At 41.6% G+C, this 18,267-nt stretch overlaps 1 protein-coding gene across 2 annotated transcripts in view; it reads left to right on the top strand.

The window, feature by feature from the left end:
- The window catches only part of RANBP10 (RAN binding protein 10), a 63,077-nt gene that overhangs the window by 7,415 nt on the left and 37,395 nt on the right, over positions 1–18,267 (top strand). For both annotated transcript variants that reach the window (XM_064723038.1, XM_064723037.1), the window contains exon 3: positions 8,707–8,759. In XM_064723038.1, coding sequence (XP_064579108.1) covers positions 8,707–8,759 — 53 coding nt within the window. The remainder of the gene's footprint in view (positions 1–8,706; positions 8,760–18,267) is intronic.

Raw genomic sequence — 18,267 nt, forward strand, 5'->3', positions numbered from 1 at the left:
TGTAAAACATTACTATGCTCAGTTCTTCAGAATATGTTTGCAGTTAAATCAAATCACAGATTAATGGGAACTAATTATTTACATATTCTAAACTTGCAGATCTAAGGAGTTGTTTAATACTAACTTTTGTAAGCTGGATAACTTTTATGTAGGAAAACCTTTTTCTTTCACATGAGAAGCCTTGAAATGATGAAGTGCTGAAGAATTTATCATCCAGTGTGAAGCTTTGACTCTTTCTTCAGCTCTCCACTGAAGCTGAATTGTGTTAGTTGTGGCCAGATTCATTTTTTATCCTGCTTTTCTAGCAATGGGATTTACATTGTACCTGTGATATAAGACTGGATCTGTTTCCACACTGCAATCTGCCTGCTTGTTTACAAGTTCTTTGTTTTGATGCCCTGGTGCACTTGCAGCCTTTGTCCCTTGTTGTGGAGATGCCAGAGTGTGAAGATCTGTGAGTTCAGTGTGTGGTGCTCTCCCAGCACTCACCCAGCTCTGCCTCTGCTGCTGTTTAAAGAGAAAGTGTTCTTATTTCACCAGTGCAGCTCTTACAACTTCAGGTGTTGCTTTTTCTCTGAGATGTTTTGCACATAATTAGCCCTCCCTCTAGATCTTATGTAAATATTGCAGCTACTTCCTTCTGTAATTTCATTAATTATTATTAGGAGGAAAGAACTCCTTTCATAGGAATTGTTACCATCCAAGCCTCAAGCAGAGGAAATTAGCCTATAAGGATGTGAGAATGCCCCCTAAGAGACAGCTAGCTGGTAATGGAGTGTTTTCTTCTGATTTGGGTATTGCATTTATATTGTCCCCCTGTTTGTCAGAGGAAAAACAGGGGCTCAGGGTTCATTTATAATCTGGCTGTCTGTTATGATGGACTGAAATGCAAGATTAGTCACCAGAATGAAAGAATCATTTAAATACTTGCCCTCTTTGGATGCTTTTCTGTTAGACATTTGTGGTAATTCTTAGCATTGTTTTTTACTGTTTTCCAGGCTTTATTCATGGCAGAAAAAATGTTCTATTACTTAGAGTGGCAATTAAACAATCTGAAGTCCTTTCAGTTGTGGAAACCTGTTTACTTCCCTAATACATTTTCAGTGACTGTGAGCAGTGCCTTTGGAAGTGAGGTTTGTTAATCAGCAGGACAACCTGAACAAAAATCCTACTTATTCAGTTGGGTGTAACCAGAATAAATAATCAGAGAATGAGTATCAGTAATGCTTTGTGCTGTTCCCAGACTTGAGGCACCATTTGCCCCTGAGATGGTTTGTGTGTGAACTTTGTTGGATATCAGCTGACTTGGAGAACGAGTCAGCTGCCAAGAGTGAGAAAAACAATAAATTGCTGGGACACCTCTGCTTCAGCTGCATTTGCATTTGACCACAGGGTTTGGGGTTCTGTTGGATGTGGTGATGCTTGGGGTAGCAGATGGAGAAACTGGTTATTCTTGACAGATTTTAGTGGTGATTTTACCTTGGTGCTTGTATTTGGCTTTTTCTTTCTTAAATGGTGCTCAGATCAACTCCTCATCTCAGTATTTTCCATCTTTCACTGTTCCTACAAAATTGTTGATCTACATCATCAGTCTTCCTTTCCTGAAGGTAGCACAGGCAAGGGACACTTTGGCCCTTCTTCCAGCTGGCAGATACCACTTGAACATGGTCCTAAAATTAGAAGGGAGCTGGGAATATGATACCTTGGTCTGTCAAAAATAGCTTTTCATTCTTCCTCTTGTCATTTTGTCACTAATTACTCAGAACCACCCTGAGAAGATTTATGTTACCAGATTGCTGCCTCTCAGTTTTGTCCTGCTCACTCACCTTCCCTTCCACAGCCTTCAGCTTTTAAGGATTCTCTGCCTTTCCAAGGGCTGATGTGCACTGGACACCTCCTTGCCTCAGGATACTTGTGGTTGTTTTTAATGAGCTCTTCAAAATTTTATTTTCTTCCCTTTATCCCCTTCTTTTCAGCCTTGCATAGTTTGTCAGTAAAGATTCTTCTTGGGGAATTGGGATTCTTCCTGGAGCCCATCAGTGCTATTTCTGAAGCACCATCACAGAGCAGCACAATATGCACAAATAAAACCAGAACCTTTTCCACTCTAGAGATTATATTCCCTTATAAAGTAGTTCCAAAATATTTGTTGTTAGACTGAGGAATTGGAGACTGTTGGAATCCAGTGTTTTACATGCCATAGGTAATTTTTCTAAGCAGATGTAACTTGTTTTTTCCCTGCCTTAAAACAATGTTCCCCTTCCCCCACCAGAACTGCCACAATGTGGTTGCAAGTGGTGAGTTGATAAGGGTTATCATTTCTAACCACTCTTTAAACCTGGCATGAAGTCAGGACCCACCTCAGACAAGAATGATAGTTCAGAGCTTTGCAACAAGAGACTGTGCAAGTCTCTGAAATGCCACCAGTGTGGTGCATTATTCACCTCTAACTTGATCATTTGGTTTGTTTATTTTAGATTTAACTGTGCATGTTGAAAGAGTGAGGTGCACGATAGCTGGGAGGACAGGATTCCTGCCACATAGGTGTGGTTATTAGAAAAATCTGCAGGATACAGGAAGCCTTTGAGTCACAAACCTGTGGAAGAGTGAGACATCCCTTGTTTAACTCATGGCTCAGCAGGATTGCTTGGCTTTGGCTGAGCCATGTAATAAAATGCCAATCCCAGGAATTTCCACCCTGTGTTGTGTTAATGTTGGTTCACAACTGCTTTACTGGAGTCATGGCCTTCAAAACAAATTATTCAACCTCTCTGCTGTTAACTCTTTCATGTTTGGACTTTGGTGCCTGTTGGCATCCTTGGCAGTGTCATTCCAGCCTCCTGTGCTGTGCCAGGGTGGGGCTGGCTCAGGAAAGAAGAGTTCTGGGCTGGTGGCTGTTACCCAGCCAATGCTAAACCAGTGTATTTTTTTACCCTTTGTTTCCCCAGCTTTCAGATGGGCTGAATTTTGTCTTCCATCTGGGTGAACCCCACAGCCACTTGAAAAAATAGTGGCAGAGATTGTTTCACCATGCTGACCTGGTACCTTTCAGCAGGTTAAACAATAAATAGAGGGGAAACCTGTATTTATTATTTTTACTGTCTTTCTACTCCTGGCAGAGCCTTAATAAATCTGCCTTGCTAATTGTCAGCTAGTGTTAGAGATGAGAACTCAGCCCAAGTTCATTGGAGAAAGTCTTGCAGCTTTTTAAGGAACAAATATCTCCTTTTGTTTCAAGAATACTCCAAGTCCATGGGCTAATTGCTTTTTCCCTCCTTCTGCCCTGCCTTTATTTTGCACACAGTGCAAAATTATTATTATTATTTATTTTGCACTCAGCAGTGCTTCCCAGGTGCTTTCCATGGAGATGATCTTTGCTCCTGGGATTCCTGAAAGTGAAGAATGTAGTTCAGGTCTGCAGGAGTTCTGTTGCTGTGTTCTCCTCTGTTGTACTCAGTGAGTTCTTCAGTCCTGCTCTGGAAAAGCCAAATAGATGCAAATCCTGGAATTTCAGCATTGGCCACTTGCTGTCAAAGGGCAGGTCTGTTCTGAAGGTTTTCTGCTGGGTTCACAAGGATTTTTGTGGGTTTGCTCTTACAAAGTAGCTTTAAACTGCACAAAAAACTTTTCTTACGTTGTCTTTTTGGCAGGTTCTCTGAGTATCATGTTTGTTCTGGAGAAACATCTTTTGACTCAAAGAATTGCTTCTCATATGGGTGGATTCTCCTTCTGGGACAAGCTAAACACAGCCATCAGTGTCTCCCCTACTTCTGTAATGCTTAGAGCAGCCTCATTAAGAGACCTCTTTGTTTCAGTTTAGGTCAGTCAGATGTTGTCACTCCTGTGAAATAACTTTTCTCATTGTTTTTCAGATGATTTCTGCCCAGTGACAATATATAATTCTTCCTGTCTGAGTCACTGCATTTGAGATCTTTTATATCTTTAAGAGCTAAAATTTAATTCCGAAATGCAGTCATCATTTTGATTTTCCATATCTTTTCCAGGAGAAAGTCTTATTGACAGAAACAAAAACCAAATTACATATTTTTTTTTAAATATACAGATTTAAAATGCAGCTTTGAAAACATCTAAGACAACCCAAGTTGTCTTAGGGGCCAGAAGTGAATGCTGTTTGGCTGTCACTGTGCTGGAGCAGCCACATGTTGGTGTTCACTGCTGAAGTCCTTGGCAGCTGGGAAGGGACCCAAAAAGCTTTGTGTCTTTGAGCTTAATCTTAGCACAGCTATGGTGCTGTAAGACCTGGAGGAAAAAACCCTGGGAATACTGCTGGGGGTGTGTGTGGAGCCAGAACCTTCTGCCATGAGGGCTTTTTACCAAGGTCCTTCCAAGGAGAGGCAGGGAGGGGATGAACAGGCAGAGCTGATGGTGGGGCTGATTCAGGCACAGTTTCTAAAGCAGCCAGTGCTGGGCAGGGCTGAGGTGGAGTAGGAGTCTGGAAAAATTTGGTGCTATGGTAACTGCCAGGGCTGCTGGTGAGTGGAAACAAGGCTGTTCTGACTGAATCACCAGCATGTGTCTGAGTTTATTTTTGCCAGTCTGCTCTATTTGGAATTGGTCTAATGATGCAGCATTTTTGAAGCTTCAGATTAGGTGTGGGGGACAGGTCCAAGTATTCAGTGTTCACTGGTCAGAAGATGGTTTTAGGAGGTCACTTTTGCTCAGATTTGCAGATTGCCTATGATGGATAATGGATATAAGGGTATTATTGCCCCCAAAATTATTTTTTTCCAGTTTGACACTGGATGCTGACATTCCTGTGCATTTTTTTTTTTTAAGAGGCTCTTTGGATCTCTCAAAAAGGAGCTCCAGTTAAGGGATACCCCACAGGGAGTCTGTCCACATCATTATGGTCTGAAACCAGGGGTGAGGACAGGCAGGCCATAGAGGTTTACGTTGAATGATATTCAATATAATAATTGATTCATTATTTTAAAAAAAAAGGGCAGTAGTTTGCTCTTGATGATGCCCACAACTACTGTTTAACCAGCATTTGTTGCATACACAAAACTGATTTGGAACATTTGGAATCAGGGAAGTGAGAAGTTGTTTTGCACCAAGAAGTTCAGAAAGCATCTGGTGCTTTTGGGGGTGGTGGAACTGAAGATTTAATTTTTTTTCCCCTCCCAATTTTCAAGAGAATAGAGTGATTTATTTTTTTTTTTGCGCTGAGGCTTTATTGATCCTAAAGCTCATTTCATCCATTACTTCTGGTACATAAATTGATTGTAGATGATAAAAGCAAAGTAACACTTTCTAAAACAAAACCCAGCAGTCAAGTCTGTGACAATTTGAAGATCTGGATGTAGGCTGTGGGCTGTGGAGTTGAAACTCAGCATGGTGAGGGAGTCTGTTTTTATTTTAGGTTGTCTGCAAATTCTGTCTACAGTTCTACAGCCATTATGGTCTTATTTTTAAAGTTTGTCTTGAGCTTTAAATGGGAGCAGAAGTTGAAGAGCAAAAAACTGTGAACCAGGAAGGTTTGTGGTCATGTTCCTTTTTTTTTTAGCAACATATTTCCATGATGTTGTGTATCTAGATTAAAGTGTAATATTAAATTTAGAATTTGTGGAGTTGTAGTGCTTGCTTTTTATAAAAATACAAGCTTCCAGTCTCAATTTAAAGCTATGTTGTCTGAAAATGGAAAGATACAATTGTATAAGTTTTGTGTTTGGTTATGTGCATCAGATTTAGCTGTACACAAAAGAGGGGGGGGTCAATCTGCACAGAAAATAATGAAGTTAAGCAGGATAAGCTGAAGTGGGTGATGACCTATTTTATCTGAGTTTGACAGTTAGGTTATTTCCTCTGATTTCCAATGTTTTCCTTGGTGTTGCCACGCTGATGGTGCAATACAGAGCAGAGCCCCAGCAGGGATGGGGGCAAAGGGCACCCCTGGCAGTGCTGGGCCGGGACTGTGGTGAGGCTGTGCCAGGGCTGTGTGCAGAGGTGCCCTCCCTGCTCAGGCCTGCTCTGCCCATGCAGCAGCAGCACATGCAGAGGCACAGGAGCAGACAGGCACCCTCAGGCAGCAGGGAGGGATGGAGCTGGCCCCTGGCCCTGTGCCAGCAGAGCTGTGCTGGGTGATACTGAAAGGAAGGAATCTGACACCACCACATGACAAAGTGGCCACAGTGCTACAGTGCTTTACCTTCAGCTGAGCCAAATAAATCAGGGCATAAGAAACATTCCCTGTGCCAAGAGGCACGTCCTGTTCTTTGAACAGAGTCTGTCACAGCCAACAGATTGAGGAGGTCTGGAGCTTGTGATGTGACCTGGTGAAGTTGGTGGGGATGGTCTTGCTAAGCAGCAGAATGGTCTTTGCTGAGTGTTTCAGACTTGCCAGTGTCAGGATGAACTCTCTGGTGTTATTGCTTCAGGCTTAGAGGGTGCTTTTACACTGAGTTGAAGAATTGGATACTTTGGATCACAGCTCCCCTCAGGCTTCAGCAGTTGGCAGAGGTGGCGCTGAGGTTGTCACTGCTCTCATAGAGCTGAGGGCAGCTGTAGCTGTGGACTGGATCCTGGCTTCTTGCACACATAATTGGAAAAAACCACATGGCAAACCTCACCATGTAGTAAGGAAATCTCTGTAGCAGCAGAAGACTCCAGACTCAGTAGAAATAGAGAAATTGAATAAGAACTCTCTTATCTGTCAGTGTGACAAGGAAGAGCTGGAGTAGTCCCTGCAGATATAGGAGAAAGTCTTCCATATTGTGCCTGGAAGGCTGTAAAAATATCCCCAAATTCAGGCTATTACAGATGCATGTATGTCAGATGACACTGGGAGGCTGAATTTTTAGATGCCATAAATGCCTGCTGTGGAGAGGCTCTTGTGAGTCAGGGAGCTCATGGGGATGTCACTTCTGACTCGTGCTCTGAGCAGTGCAGAAGATGTTTACAGCAAAGGTGTGTTCAGAAGTTGTTCTGCAGCACTGACCATAATCACTCATCTTTGGTGTCCTTTGAGAACTGCCATAAAAGCCCTGTCACTTTAGTATTCATCCAAAACCCCACCACCCAACAGCAAAAAAGCCAGAAAACAAACCTTATAAATTAAAGAAGCTTGTTTAAGAATAGCTAATAAAATCAGAAGGGTCAATACTTTGAGATGGTACAGAGACTGTTTAAGAAGATTTTATTGGAGGATCAGACAGCTGATCAAAACACCTGACAAAATTACATGGGGATGAGAGGCAATAGGGATACACACCTGAAGCTTAAATTTTATTTGATGAGACAAATTGAAAGAACAAACTTCTAAGCTTAAAAAAACCAATAAGGTTGGCAAAATTAGTTGAGGGACATCTGGCTAAAGGTCTGAAATTTTAAAGGAATATTTTTCCTTCCCAGCACATCAGGGATGGGAAGCAAGCTGGAGCCTCAGGAGAACTTCTTATGAAGAGCTCTGAAAGCATAGGAATGTTTAGAGGTTCACAAATGCCACTCTTTTGCTTTTAAAGGATTATCATTCTGAAGTAAAAGAGTTAATACAGCAACAATGTTGTTTGACAACAACAAAAAAATTACAAACCATGCAAATTAACAGAAACAGAAAACACAAAATGGGAATGTGCATAAGTATTGCAGTAAAGAAGAGCAGATTTGCCTTACTGTCCTGCTGGATATGTGCACAATGGTTTTTATGAGGGTGGAATAAACAATCCAGACTTTATACAAAAAATGGCCTCTGAGCTGCCACTTAGAGTGCAGGGTCAAGCTGTGTCCCACTTGATGGAAAAGTGAGTTCAGTTCTCATCTGCAGTCAGAACATAAATGGAATAATAGAGATCAGGAGGGGGAGGAATAGAAACCAAAGCAGAGAACATTGTTATGCTGTTATCTGTGATAATCACCTTGGGCTTGTGCTGTGTGATGTTGGTGGCTCTGGTTATTCCCTGCTTCTCAAAGAAGTCACAGAACTGGAAGTGTAGCAGGAGCTGAGGTGGAGATGAACTTCCATGAGAGCAGCTGAGCAGACTCTGATTAACCAGAGAAGAGATCTTTGGGGAGGAGGTGGGAATCAGGACTTCAAAACCCTTGAGAAAGTGGTCAGGGAAATGCTTTTCCTCTCTCTTCCAATTTTAAAATAAAAAATAGGTTGGGCAGGAATTGAATGGGGGGGCTGTGGGATGTTGCCTTTTCAAAGAGCTTGCAAAGGTTCAGAAAGTGAGATTGTGTAAAATACATGCTGAACAATGAAAAAGTGTTCTTGGAAAGTACAACTGAGTGCTCTGTCCTCTGCATCCACTGTCAGCTGTTTTTGGAGAGAGTGCATCAGGCTGGACAGACATCTGTCCTCCTGTGCTATATCTGCACTTAGGTGGTTTTTACTGTCTTGTTAATCAGCTATATAAATAGTTTTTTCTGATATATGAGTAAAAATACCTCACAAATACCAAATTGAGAATTAAATTGCTGATTGTTGTCCAGTGCTTTTCCTGCCAATTAAGAGCTAAAGAGTAACTGTAGTTGTACATTGGAAAGCTGTCAGTTACTAGAGGAGATTGATGTTTTATCTTGGATTCAATAAAATACATAAGTACTGGAAAATCTTTAGTAATTTTGTCATTCTTCAGTCATTTTTGTGTGAATTGGGTTTATTTTAGTGCTGTATTTCTGCTGGAGGGAATCTGGTGCTGTGACCATTCTTTTGCTTGACTGATATTTTGTTTGGTTTTTTTGAAGGTACATGGGAATAGGACTTTCTGCTCAAGGAGTCAACATGAACAGGCTTCCTGGTAAGTCACTGTTAAGGTTTGTTTTACAATCTGTGTTAAATGTTCATTTGAAATAAAGATTTTTTTATATATTTACATGTATTAGTGAATGTGTGTTTCTATTAATAAAATTGCATTACTGTAATTGTCTTATATCTGGAAACTTCAAACCATTGAGTGTTATCTCAAATTGAGTTACTGGTGTTGTCAATGCAGCCATGATGATTTCAGTAGATAATAGAAATTAAACTAATAGGTAATGGGCAAGATGAGGAGCTTTCAGACAGGCAAACTCTTCTTTGTGTCTGAAAAGTAAGTAGGAAAATAATTTTGCATTTAATCTGTATACTCCACTTGACAAATTTACATGACAGAATCTGAAAATGACAGGATAATTGGGCTGTTGTATTGTCTGTATTCTTTCCTTCTTCCCACTGAAACACTACAAAAATCTGATAGAGTGATATTTCCAGTTAAGATTGTTGCTTCTTGTTTAAAATGTGTGTTTTTTGGTTTGCTGCTAAGTTGATCAAGTGGCTTCTTTTTAGAAATAAATAATTGGTAATCCTTCTTTGACAATATCCAATTTATTGAGCAAAATAACAATTTCTAGATATATATTGATGTAGTGACTTCTATGCCAGAAATCCTTACAACTGGGCTTGAAATTGGAAGTTTGTATTTGGTAGAAAGTAAATGTTCTTTAGGTGCCAAAGTGAATGACAGCTGGTCAGTGGTGGGGACTTTTTTGGCCTTGGGTGTTACTTCTGGTGAAGTTGTTTTGAAGGTGAAATCTGTGCTCAGCATTTATGGATCTTGGTGTCTGGAAAGGAGAATGTTTTGTGAATGTCCATGGCTTGGGGAGAATGCTTTGTGTGACACCTGTGCTTCAAAGAATTTGCATCTTACTTCAGTTTATACTTGTTAGTAATTGTTATGACAGCTGCACCAGTCAGTCCTTCTCTCTCTGCCCTTTCTCTCCCCCAGTCCTGATCCAGGTGGGTTCTGTGCCATGTCCAAGGCAAAGCAGGAATTGAGTCCCATCATCTCCTGCCAGGGTTGGAGTTCTTGGACAGGGGGTGGTTTGGTGGTTAATGGAGCCTGTTCTGTCCATGGCTCTGTGGTTTGTGTGATGGAAGATGGGGGGAATGTTTTGTAGGCTTGGCCTTGCAGATGGTTGGTTGGATTGTGCCGCTGTATTTAGGATTCCCCTGGGGTTATAGCACAGGTACATCCAGGGTTCAGTGCTAACCAGGATGGTGTGTGCTGAATGTCTCAGGTGTGCTGTCCTGAAATTGAACAGCCAGTGTAATTTCTTCTTTTTTTTTCTTTCTTCTTCCCCCTTTGGTGACTAAAAATTACCCAAACCACTTCTGATAAATGGCTTTAAAGCCCAGGAGTTACATGGGCAGAATTTGTGGCCAGTTTGAGTCAAAGTGCCTGTACACCACTGTCATTTCTACAGTGCATGTGATGAACGTGGAACACTTTTCTCTCAGTGAAATAAAGCATAAAGTGAACTTGAGACTTGAGATTGTACAATTCATTGCTAAATAAGCACTAATTTGATCCTCTGAACCTGTTGTTTGTTTGATCACATGCAGATTATGCTGCCAAGAGTCATTCTGTGGTCATAGTTAGGTCTCTCTCCCATCTGTATAAGATTAACTGCATGGCTCTGTATTACAGCTCAGTAATTATCTTCCTGGCTTTTGGACAGTGAGTGTGATTTTTTTAAATGTATATATATATTTTTTTAGTATATTGTTCAAGTAACTGCAGTGAGAAACATTTCCAGGCTTAACTGTTATCAGGTCCTTCACAGCACAGAGTAAGTGAGAGCTCACAAAGAAGTGACAGACTTTGGAGTCTTGACTTGGCTTTGTGTCAGAGTGTAATTTTAACTTTTTGTGACCTGAAACCCTGCCAGGTTTCTCTCCTTAGACCCTTTCTAAGTCACTTCTGCTTTAACAGATCGATTTTCACTCAGTGTGGTGCCAGGGAAGTGTGTAACCACCACAAGTGGTGCTTGGGAGCCCAGAGCCTGGTACAGGAGCCAAAGCTGGTCCCTTTCTTGTTCCCAGTTTCACTGGGGATCCTTGGTGGCACCCTGGGAGTCCTAATTCAAAGCACAATCTTGCTGCTGGGTTCTGTCTCAAACTCCTTTTCCCTCCACAAGGACAAACACTTTGGCCATATCCAGTTCCAAGTCAGGACATTTGTGTTTTATTGCCAGATTTATTTTGGCTTGAACCCAGCTGGGTGCTGGAGGGGGTAGTGCTGAGCTTTCTCTGGAGATTACAAATGTGATTGGAGCCACATGAGCTGAGTTCCCTTAACTACCCCTGTCTGTATTGAGAATAGAGATTGCTTTTAATTGGAGAGTTCCCTGTCCATGTTCTACTCCAGGTTTCTTTGTGCTGTGCTTTGAAATTCAGTCAGCAGGTCTGAAATAATTGTGGGATTGTTATTAGCTACCAACTTTTGTGACCCTGACATATCTTGATTTAAAAAAAAAATTAAAGACATTTAAAACATTTACTAACAAGCATTCTGCTTTAGAGCAGTGGCTTTTAGTGAAATGTCTGCTCACTTCTTTCCTCACATTCAGTTTTTTTCACGTGTGCTCAGCATTTTGGTATTTGAGGATGAAATTGCATGTTGCAGCTGAACTGATCTAACTCCATGTCATCAAAGGAGAGAAACCTGACCCTTCCCTCCTCTCCACCCCACTGCACAGCCACTCTTCTGCCCTGGTGCAAGCCTTTGGCTCTGGCACTTGTCACCTTGGCCAGGCCAGCTTCCAGGCCAGGCAGGAGCCTGGTGGGCTGCTTCCTTCAGGAACCATGGAGACATGCTCTTACTTGTGCATCCTCAATGTAACAGATCAGTGTCCTTTATTATTATTGTTATTATTATTATTATTATTGTTATTAAGGCCTCAGTCCAGTAAGTTTTCCTGAGCCCTGCTGAAAATGTGTTGGTGGTTTGCTGCAGGTTTCACCAAACCTCCATAAAATGAGAGGATGATAAGTGTCCTGTCCTTACCATGGGTGAGACTGCACACTGGAATTGAGTCTCCCCTGCATGTGATGTTCTGCATTAGTTCAAGTCTTCATGCTGTTGAGACATAACATTTCATTTGTTTGAGCTCTTTGGGACATAGAGCCAGGCAGAAAGGGAAGGGGGGATGAATCTCTAAGGTAGAAGCAAGTTCTTGATTCAGCCTAAGATGTTGTGAAACCACACCCTTAGGCATACCCTGCTTCAGTTTCTTAAACAGCACAGATAGGAGCTGACCAATCACTTTTAGAGACTTTAAACACCCTCTGGTTAATGAATGACCTGCCCTGCTGTGCAGCATTGTGCATGCTGCAGGGAGTGCCAGCTTTCACTCACCATTCTTTGGTTTTCTGAAACCTTGGTCATTTTTTCAGCTTGCTTTTTGAACAAAAAGATGCTGCTTGGCTTATTCACTGTCTGCTCCAAACTCTTTTAACTCTCTGTTAAAAGAACAAGGTTTCAAACTGAACAGTATTTTGTAGACTTGAATTAGTGTGCAGCCAGATAAATCAGGAGAATTTGATGTACAGAAACCTTCTCCCTATTGGGGTTTGGCTTCTGGGTCTGTAGTGCTGTGAGCCAGGTCAACAAAACCAGAAACATTTTGTCCAGGTGTCCTGAGTCTTTTGTTCAGCCAAAGGTCCTTGAGAGCAACCCATTTATCTGGACATAAAATAGAAATGAACTCTGGGAATTAAGAATTCCCCCTCTCTGTGAAAGCCGTCCTTCATCCTCCATAAACCAATGTGTGGAGTGGGCTTTCCATTTTAGCTTTGTTTGGAGATCCTTTCCTTTGAATTTTCTTGCTGATAGGTTTCTGTTGACATTTGTAGGTAGGACTTTATTTCTTCTCAGCTTATCTTACAAGCTGTCAGATGAGATGCAAGCAGGGGGAGCAAGACTGTTGAGGACTCTGTTCTCCTGTTCCTTTCTTTGAGAGGAAAAAGTTCCTTTTTTCTTCCTTAGGGATGTTCCCAGACGTTTTCATGCTGGTGTGCTCCCCTCTGGGAGCAGCCAGAGAAGGGAGGCTGGGTAGGTGTTGTATCATAAAATAATAGAATGTCCCACACTAGAAGGGATTCACAAGGATCACTGAGTCCAACTCCTGGTCCTGCACAAGTAAAATTCTCATGGGAGGATATTTTTCCCATCAGAGTTGGGGATGGGTTTCTGCAGAGGTTCTGTATTTAGATTTTCAAACCTCATTTCCACAAGGATTTGGCAGCCTCATGTAACTCTTAAGTTAATCCTGCTACAAGTGGGAAGTTCTGCTAAAGTCTTCCAGATTTTCCTTCTAGCCAGTTTTGGTCTGGTGTTGGTGTGGGGTTTTTTGTTGTTGAGGTTTTTTGTTTGTTTGTTTGGTGATTTTGTTTTGTTTCTTTGTTTTGTTTCTTTTGTTTTCTGTGAATGCTGTGGAATCTTTCTACCTCAAATGTGTTTAAGGAAGTTTTCAGTTTGTGCTTTGGCTTGTCACTTTCTGTGACTGACAAACAAAGGACCTGTGCTAAAGGACTCGGTGCCAGTGCTAAATGCAGTAATTATAGAAGCTGAGACCTCACCAAATCATCTGATCTGAAGTGAATTCAATTAGCATTAGCCCTGCCTGACAGGTGTGTGTCTAAACCAGTCTTTCATTATTTTTCTGGCAACTTCTTTCAACACTGTCTTTGTGTTGGAAACTTTTCCTGATGACAAAGCTGAATATCCCATGTAGTCTGAGTCTATTCTTGGATCACGTGGAGGTGGAAAATAATTAATTTCTTTCCTCTTTGTAGCTCTGTACATGAAAACCTCTATCAGTGCTTTGTGGTCCCCTCTCCAAATCATGCACCCCTGGCTCTTCACCCTTCCCTGTTTATCGGGTTTTCTTGATTTATGACAACTTTTGTAGATGTTTTCTGAAATTTAATCACTGGATGTATCACAAGCACTGGATGTATCACAAGTATCTTACTTTTTATAGTAAAAGAAAACATTAAAATTCAGAGCAAGTTCAGGAAGTGGCTCTTATCCCATCTTGCAAACAAGGGCAAAGGAAAATCCTTGCCAAGCTTTCACAATTCTTAGGGCTTCAGCAGAAACAGGAGGGGAAGAAGCTACATGGTTACCTGGGAAAAAAGGCTTTTGTTTTCTAGAGCAATCAGCAAAAGCCCTGAAGTGTGGGGTTAAATGCATGAGCAGTATGTGGCACACAAACAGTGAATCAGTCTGCTCTCTTGGCTGCATCAACAACTTGGACACACTGCTTGATTTTCTATCCTTAGAAGTAATTTCTATTAAGTTTATTTATTTATGCAGCTGATGAAGCTCTGGCTTTTGGTACCTTATGGTGTTTGTCCTGCTGCAGAGCTCTTTCAGAGCTATCCTTGAGAACAGTTGTCCAAAAAGGCATGTGGGATTTCCAGAGGGTGTCACAGCTAAGCCTTGGACAGGTGCTGGTTCCACATCCAGCTGACTGTGCCAGTTCCTGTCCACAAAATTGCTTGTGCCTCTGGTACCCTCTAATTTATCCTATCAAACCAGTTTGTGGGGCTGCATGTGCAATGGGTCACCTAATTGGGTTAATAAGAATGGGTGGGGGGCCCTGCTTCATTCTGGGCTTGTTATTAACTTGGCTCTGTCCACTTGCCTGGTTCATCACAGGTAATGCAGCTTGAAACAGCTCCTTTGGGAAACTTTATTCTCCTGAATCACGTGGTTAACAGTGGTCAGAGGTTGTTTTTGATAGAGATATGTGTTGAAAACCTCAATTAAATTTCCCCCCAATTAACAGTTTTCATAATTTTTTTCAATCTTTCCAGGCATAGTGGGCTGAAGCTAACTTGGCTGGCTTGTCTCCCTGAATTTTTATTTAGGCTGAGAACTCCTGAAACTTCACTTGGGTAGCTTTTGCTGACTTAACTGCTTTTTACCTGAAAGCATAATTTGTGCCTCCTAAGAGGTCATCAGTGTGTTTAGAAATGGCAAATTTTAGCACTGCACAGTGAAAGACAAGAGAGCAAAATGGGTCAGTGTGATGGGTCAGCTCTGGAATTATTGAATCCATTTGTGCAGAATGGATTTACAGAAAAATTCCTCAGCACACAAGAGCTCATGTGGGTGGGTGAAGATGATTGTGGTGCATAGAACAGTGGTGGATAAAAACATACACTGCCAAGAAAAGATATATGTTACAGCAGATTGGAGATTTCTGGCCTTTGAAAGTCAGAGCCTTTTTGATTTACCTACCTGAGTCTCTTATTTTTGGAGATTTATTTATGTAAGTGAATCTCCTGGCTGTCACCACTGTAGTTTTATTTACATCTCTGGTTGTGCTACCCCTGTTTCTTCTAAACTAAACTGCAAGATGCACTCCAGAATCACAGTTGGTGCACTCCAGCCACTAATAAGAGTTCAGTCCAAAACACAAGGCTAAGCAATAAAGCCTACCCAGCCCCTATAAAAAAAAAAAAGTTGAAAATATCATATGGGAGGAACTGTCCTGAGACTGGTTTAGGCTGGTTGTTTCTTTCTTGAATCTGCTTTTACTGTACTGCACCATCTGCTATTTTCAAAATAGCTTTTATTTATTTTTTTTAATCTAAGTCAAAATTAAGGTCATACTAAAGAAATTAATAAGAAATTTGGGCTTCTTGTAATAAAACAAAAGGATTTCCTTTGAACTTAAGCTTTCACATATTTTTAGTGTTAAGATTTATTTTTTTTCCCCATATGGAATCAATCTTGTGTTCAGTATATGTAAAATGCCATCATAGGAAAGTAATCTGAGGAGCACTTAATTTTTATTTATCCTGGGTATACACAACTCATTAAATTTTCTTTCTTCATCTTCACTCTAAATTCTGTGTGTACATGTATTCTATGTATGTTTTAATGGCTGCCCTGCTGCATCATATGTTGAAGAATCTGAGTTCCTCTGGGATTGCTTAACAAACTCTCATCTTTCCTCTTCCTGCTTCTACTCTGGAGATCAGCTGAACACCTTTGGAAATTAAAATTTAAAACCACTAAATTTTTAAAATTTGAAATTCTAGGAGTCTTAAAATTATATTATCTTTATTTTTAAAAAATGAATTCTTTGTGTCTTTGGGAATCTTTGTTGTTCGTGATTGATTTGTCCACTGCCCATCAACTTCAGCTGAGTTCCACTGAACTGCTCAGTTGTCTTGTCATCCCATGGCAACTTTGTCTGTTTTCAATAATTTTTTGAGTTTATGTGCTGAATTTACTTGAACTTGTATGAAAATTCCAGCTTGAATATTGGAACAGATTTGTTGTGTGCCCTGTGTGTTCATTCACATCCCATCTTTGTCCCTTTGAAGAACTGGAGGTCCTTTCTTTCCCATTCTCCAGTTTTTCAGGGCTCATTAAAGGGCTGTCTGAGCGAAGCTGCCTCCTCACAGCTGCTGTGTTTGGGGAGTTGCCCTGCAGAGCTTATCATGGTCCCAGCTTGGGGTGGGTGTGTTTGGGAGATGAGCCTGGTGCTCAGGGCTGATAGGGCTGAGCTGCTGTGGCAGGGGGGTGGGACAGATGTGGCATCTCCACGTGCTGAGGGTGACACCACAGGGGTCAGGTCCCCACATGAGGTCAGACCTGGTGCTATCAGCTGGGTTCAGAGCTGGAGAGTAGCTAAACCAGCTCCTGAACCACAGAATTGGGATGAATTACCTTCTGAATTAAGGTTAAATTTAATGCCATGTTTTATTTATGGATATGTATATGAAAGCTAGGACAGTATACAATAAAAGTTCCTGCATTTTCCCTTTCTGACTGACTTCAGGTCATGTGTTTGCTCATATTGATTGTAATGATTGTCCTGCCTGCAGCCAGAAAAACTGCTGCCCATTTGGTTGGGTTTATAGTGAAGTGTTGGGTTTCTTGCCTCTCTTTTTTTTTCCTTTAGTCTGTTCAGTTAGACTGGCTTTGGGCACCCAGCCTTCAGGTTTGACTGGAGGAGCAGACTGAGGCTCCAGCTCAGCCCTCAGAGCTGTGCCTCACCCAGAAGTAGTTTGGAAAGTGCTTTGCCATTTAAGTTGAACAAAACCATCCATCAGTATTTCAAGACAGTAATCCTGGCCTTGGAAAATAACCAAAGAAAGTGTTTCCACTGGTCATAAAGTGCTCAGGCATCAGTGTGGGTATGTGATTCTTAGTGCTGGCCTGCACTTTTCCATGCCCTGATTTCTGTGCTGTGTCTCTTTCAGAGCTGGGCTGGCCTCTTCAGAGGTTCTGTGCTCTGTCCTCCTGCACCATGCTCCCAGAGATGTGGGGTATGGCTGTGCTGGAGCCTTTGCAAGGGTTTTCTGTCATCCAGCAGGCTGTGAGGGTTGTGTGCCATGGGAGAGCATCCAAAGCAGGGCAGAGATGGCATTGCACAGTGGGGTTTGGCCTTCACCAGTGCCACAGGTTGCATCTCCAGCTATAGCACAGGTTATGGAAAATCCAGGTATTTTAGTGACAGCTAAGAGTTGATTGGCACTTTAGAGACAGCAGTTTAGCTGTCAACACAAGTTGTAATCACAGAACTGCTTGTTTTTCAGATTAAAACAAATTCTTTAATGTGGCTGTACCTATTATTTTGGATAAAAGGTGGCATCAACACAGGGCTCAGTTTCACTACAACTCAAATTGCTGGGTAGCAGCTGTTTCCACTGATGGATACATATGATCCTCTTCAGAAAACCCTGTTGCTTCACCTTGATTAATATGGAAAGTATTTAAGAAACCTCAGTTTAGAATCTAGAAGTCTTTGTTGCAACCTCTTAACATCAGGAGGTGTGTTTCTTCTGGAAGACTTCTCTCTCCATAAGGTCTTGTGTTTACATAAGTGGGTTTTTGTTTGTAATTTTCTTAGCTCATTAAATACCATTTTAGGGATTGTTTTTACTAGTAGCTGGACATGAACCCCCTGCATTCTGCAGTGATCTCCAACATTTCTTTTGGCTGAGTCACTAAACTGTCCTGCCTTGATGTGTCTGTAGAATGACTCTTGCCCATTACCTTGCAAGACTTTGCTGGAAGTGTCTTAATATTTTATAAAGGTGTTCTTGCCCCTCAGCTGAAGGTTGAAAAGTTGGCCCATAAATGAACATGTGAATGAATTATTTAGTATGATGAGATTTGAAGCTGTATATGTGATAAGCTTTTGATTGTTGTTCCTTACCCCTTCCACTAAATAGATAAATGGAAATGCTTCGCCTCTGACTCTTTCCCCATCCCTGTCCTGCATTATTGTGTACCCTGCCCTGTGTCCCACCCTCTCCTCTGTGGTGTGCCAGGGAATATGGTGGATACAACAGAGCAGTGGTGACCTGATCATGCTGGAGAGCTTTTCCTTTGTTTGCAGAAACAGCCTGTTCTGTGGCTGTGCTCTTCACAGGGCTGAAAATGGCTCCAAGCACATCTTGACCTCTCTGGTGTAGGGAAACCCAAACCATGTTCTGACTCTGGCAGAAGATGGAACCAT

Source organism: Zonotrichia leucophrys, chromosome 11, assembly GCF_028769735.1.
Source record: "Zonotrichia leucophrys gambelii isolate GWCS_2022_RI chromosome 11, RI_Zleu_2.0, whole genome shotgun sequence".
Taxonomy (NCBI): Eukaryota; Metazoa; Chordata; class Aves; order Passeriformes; family Passerellidae; genus Zonotrichia; species Zonotrichia leucophrys.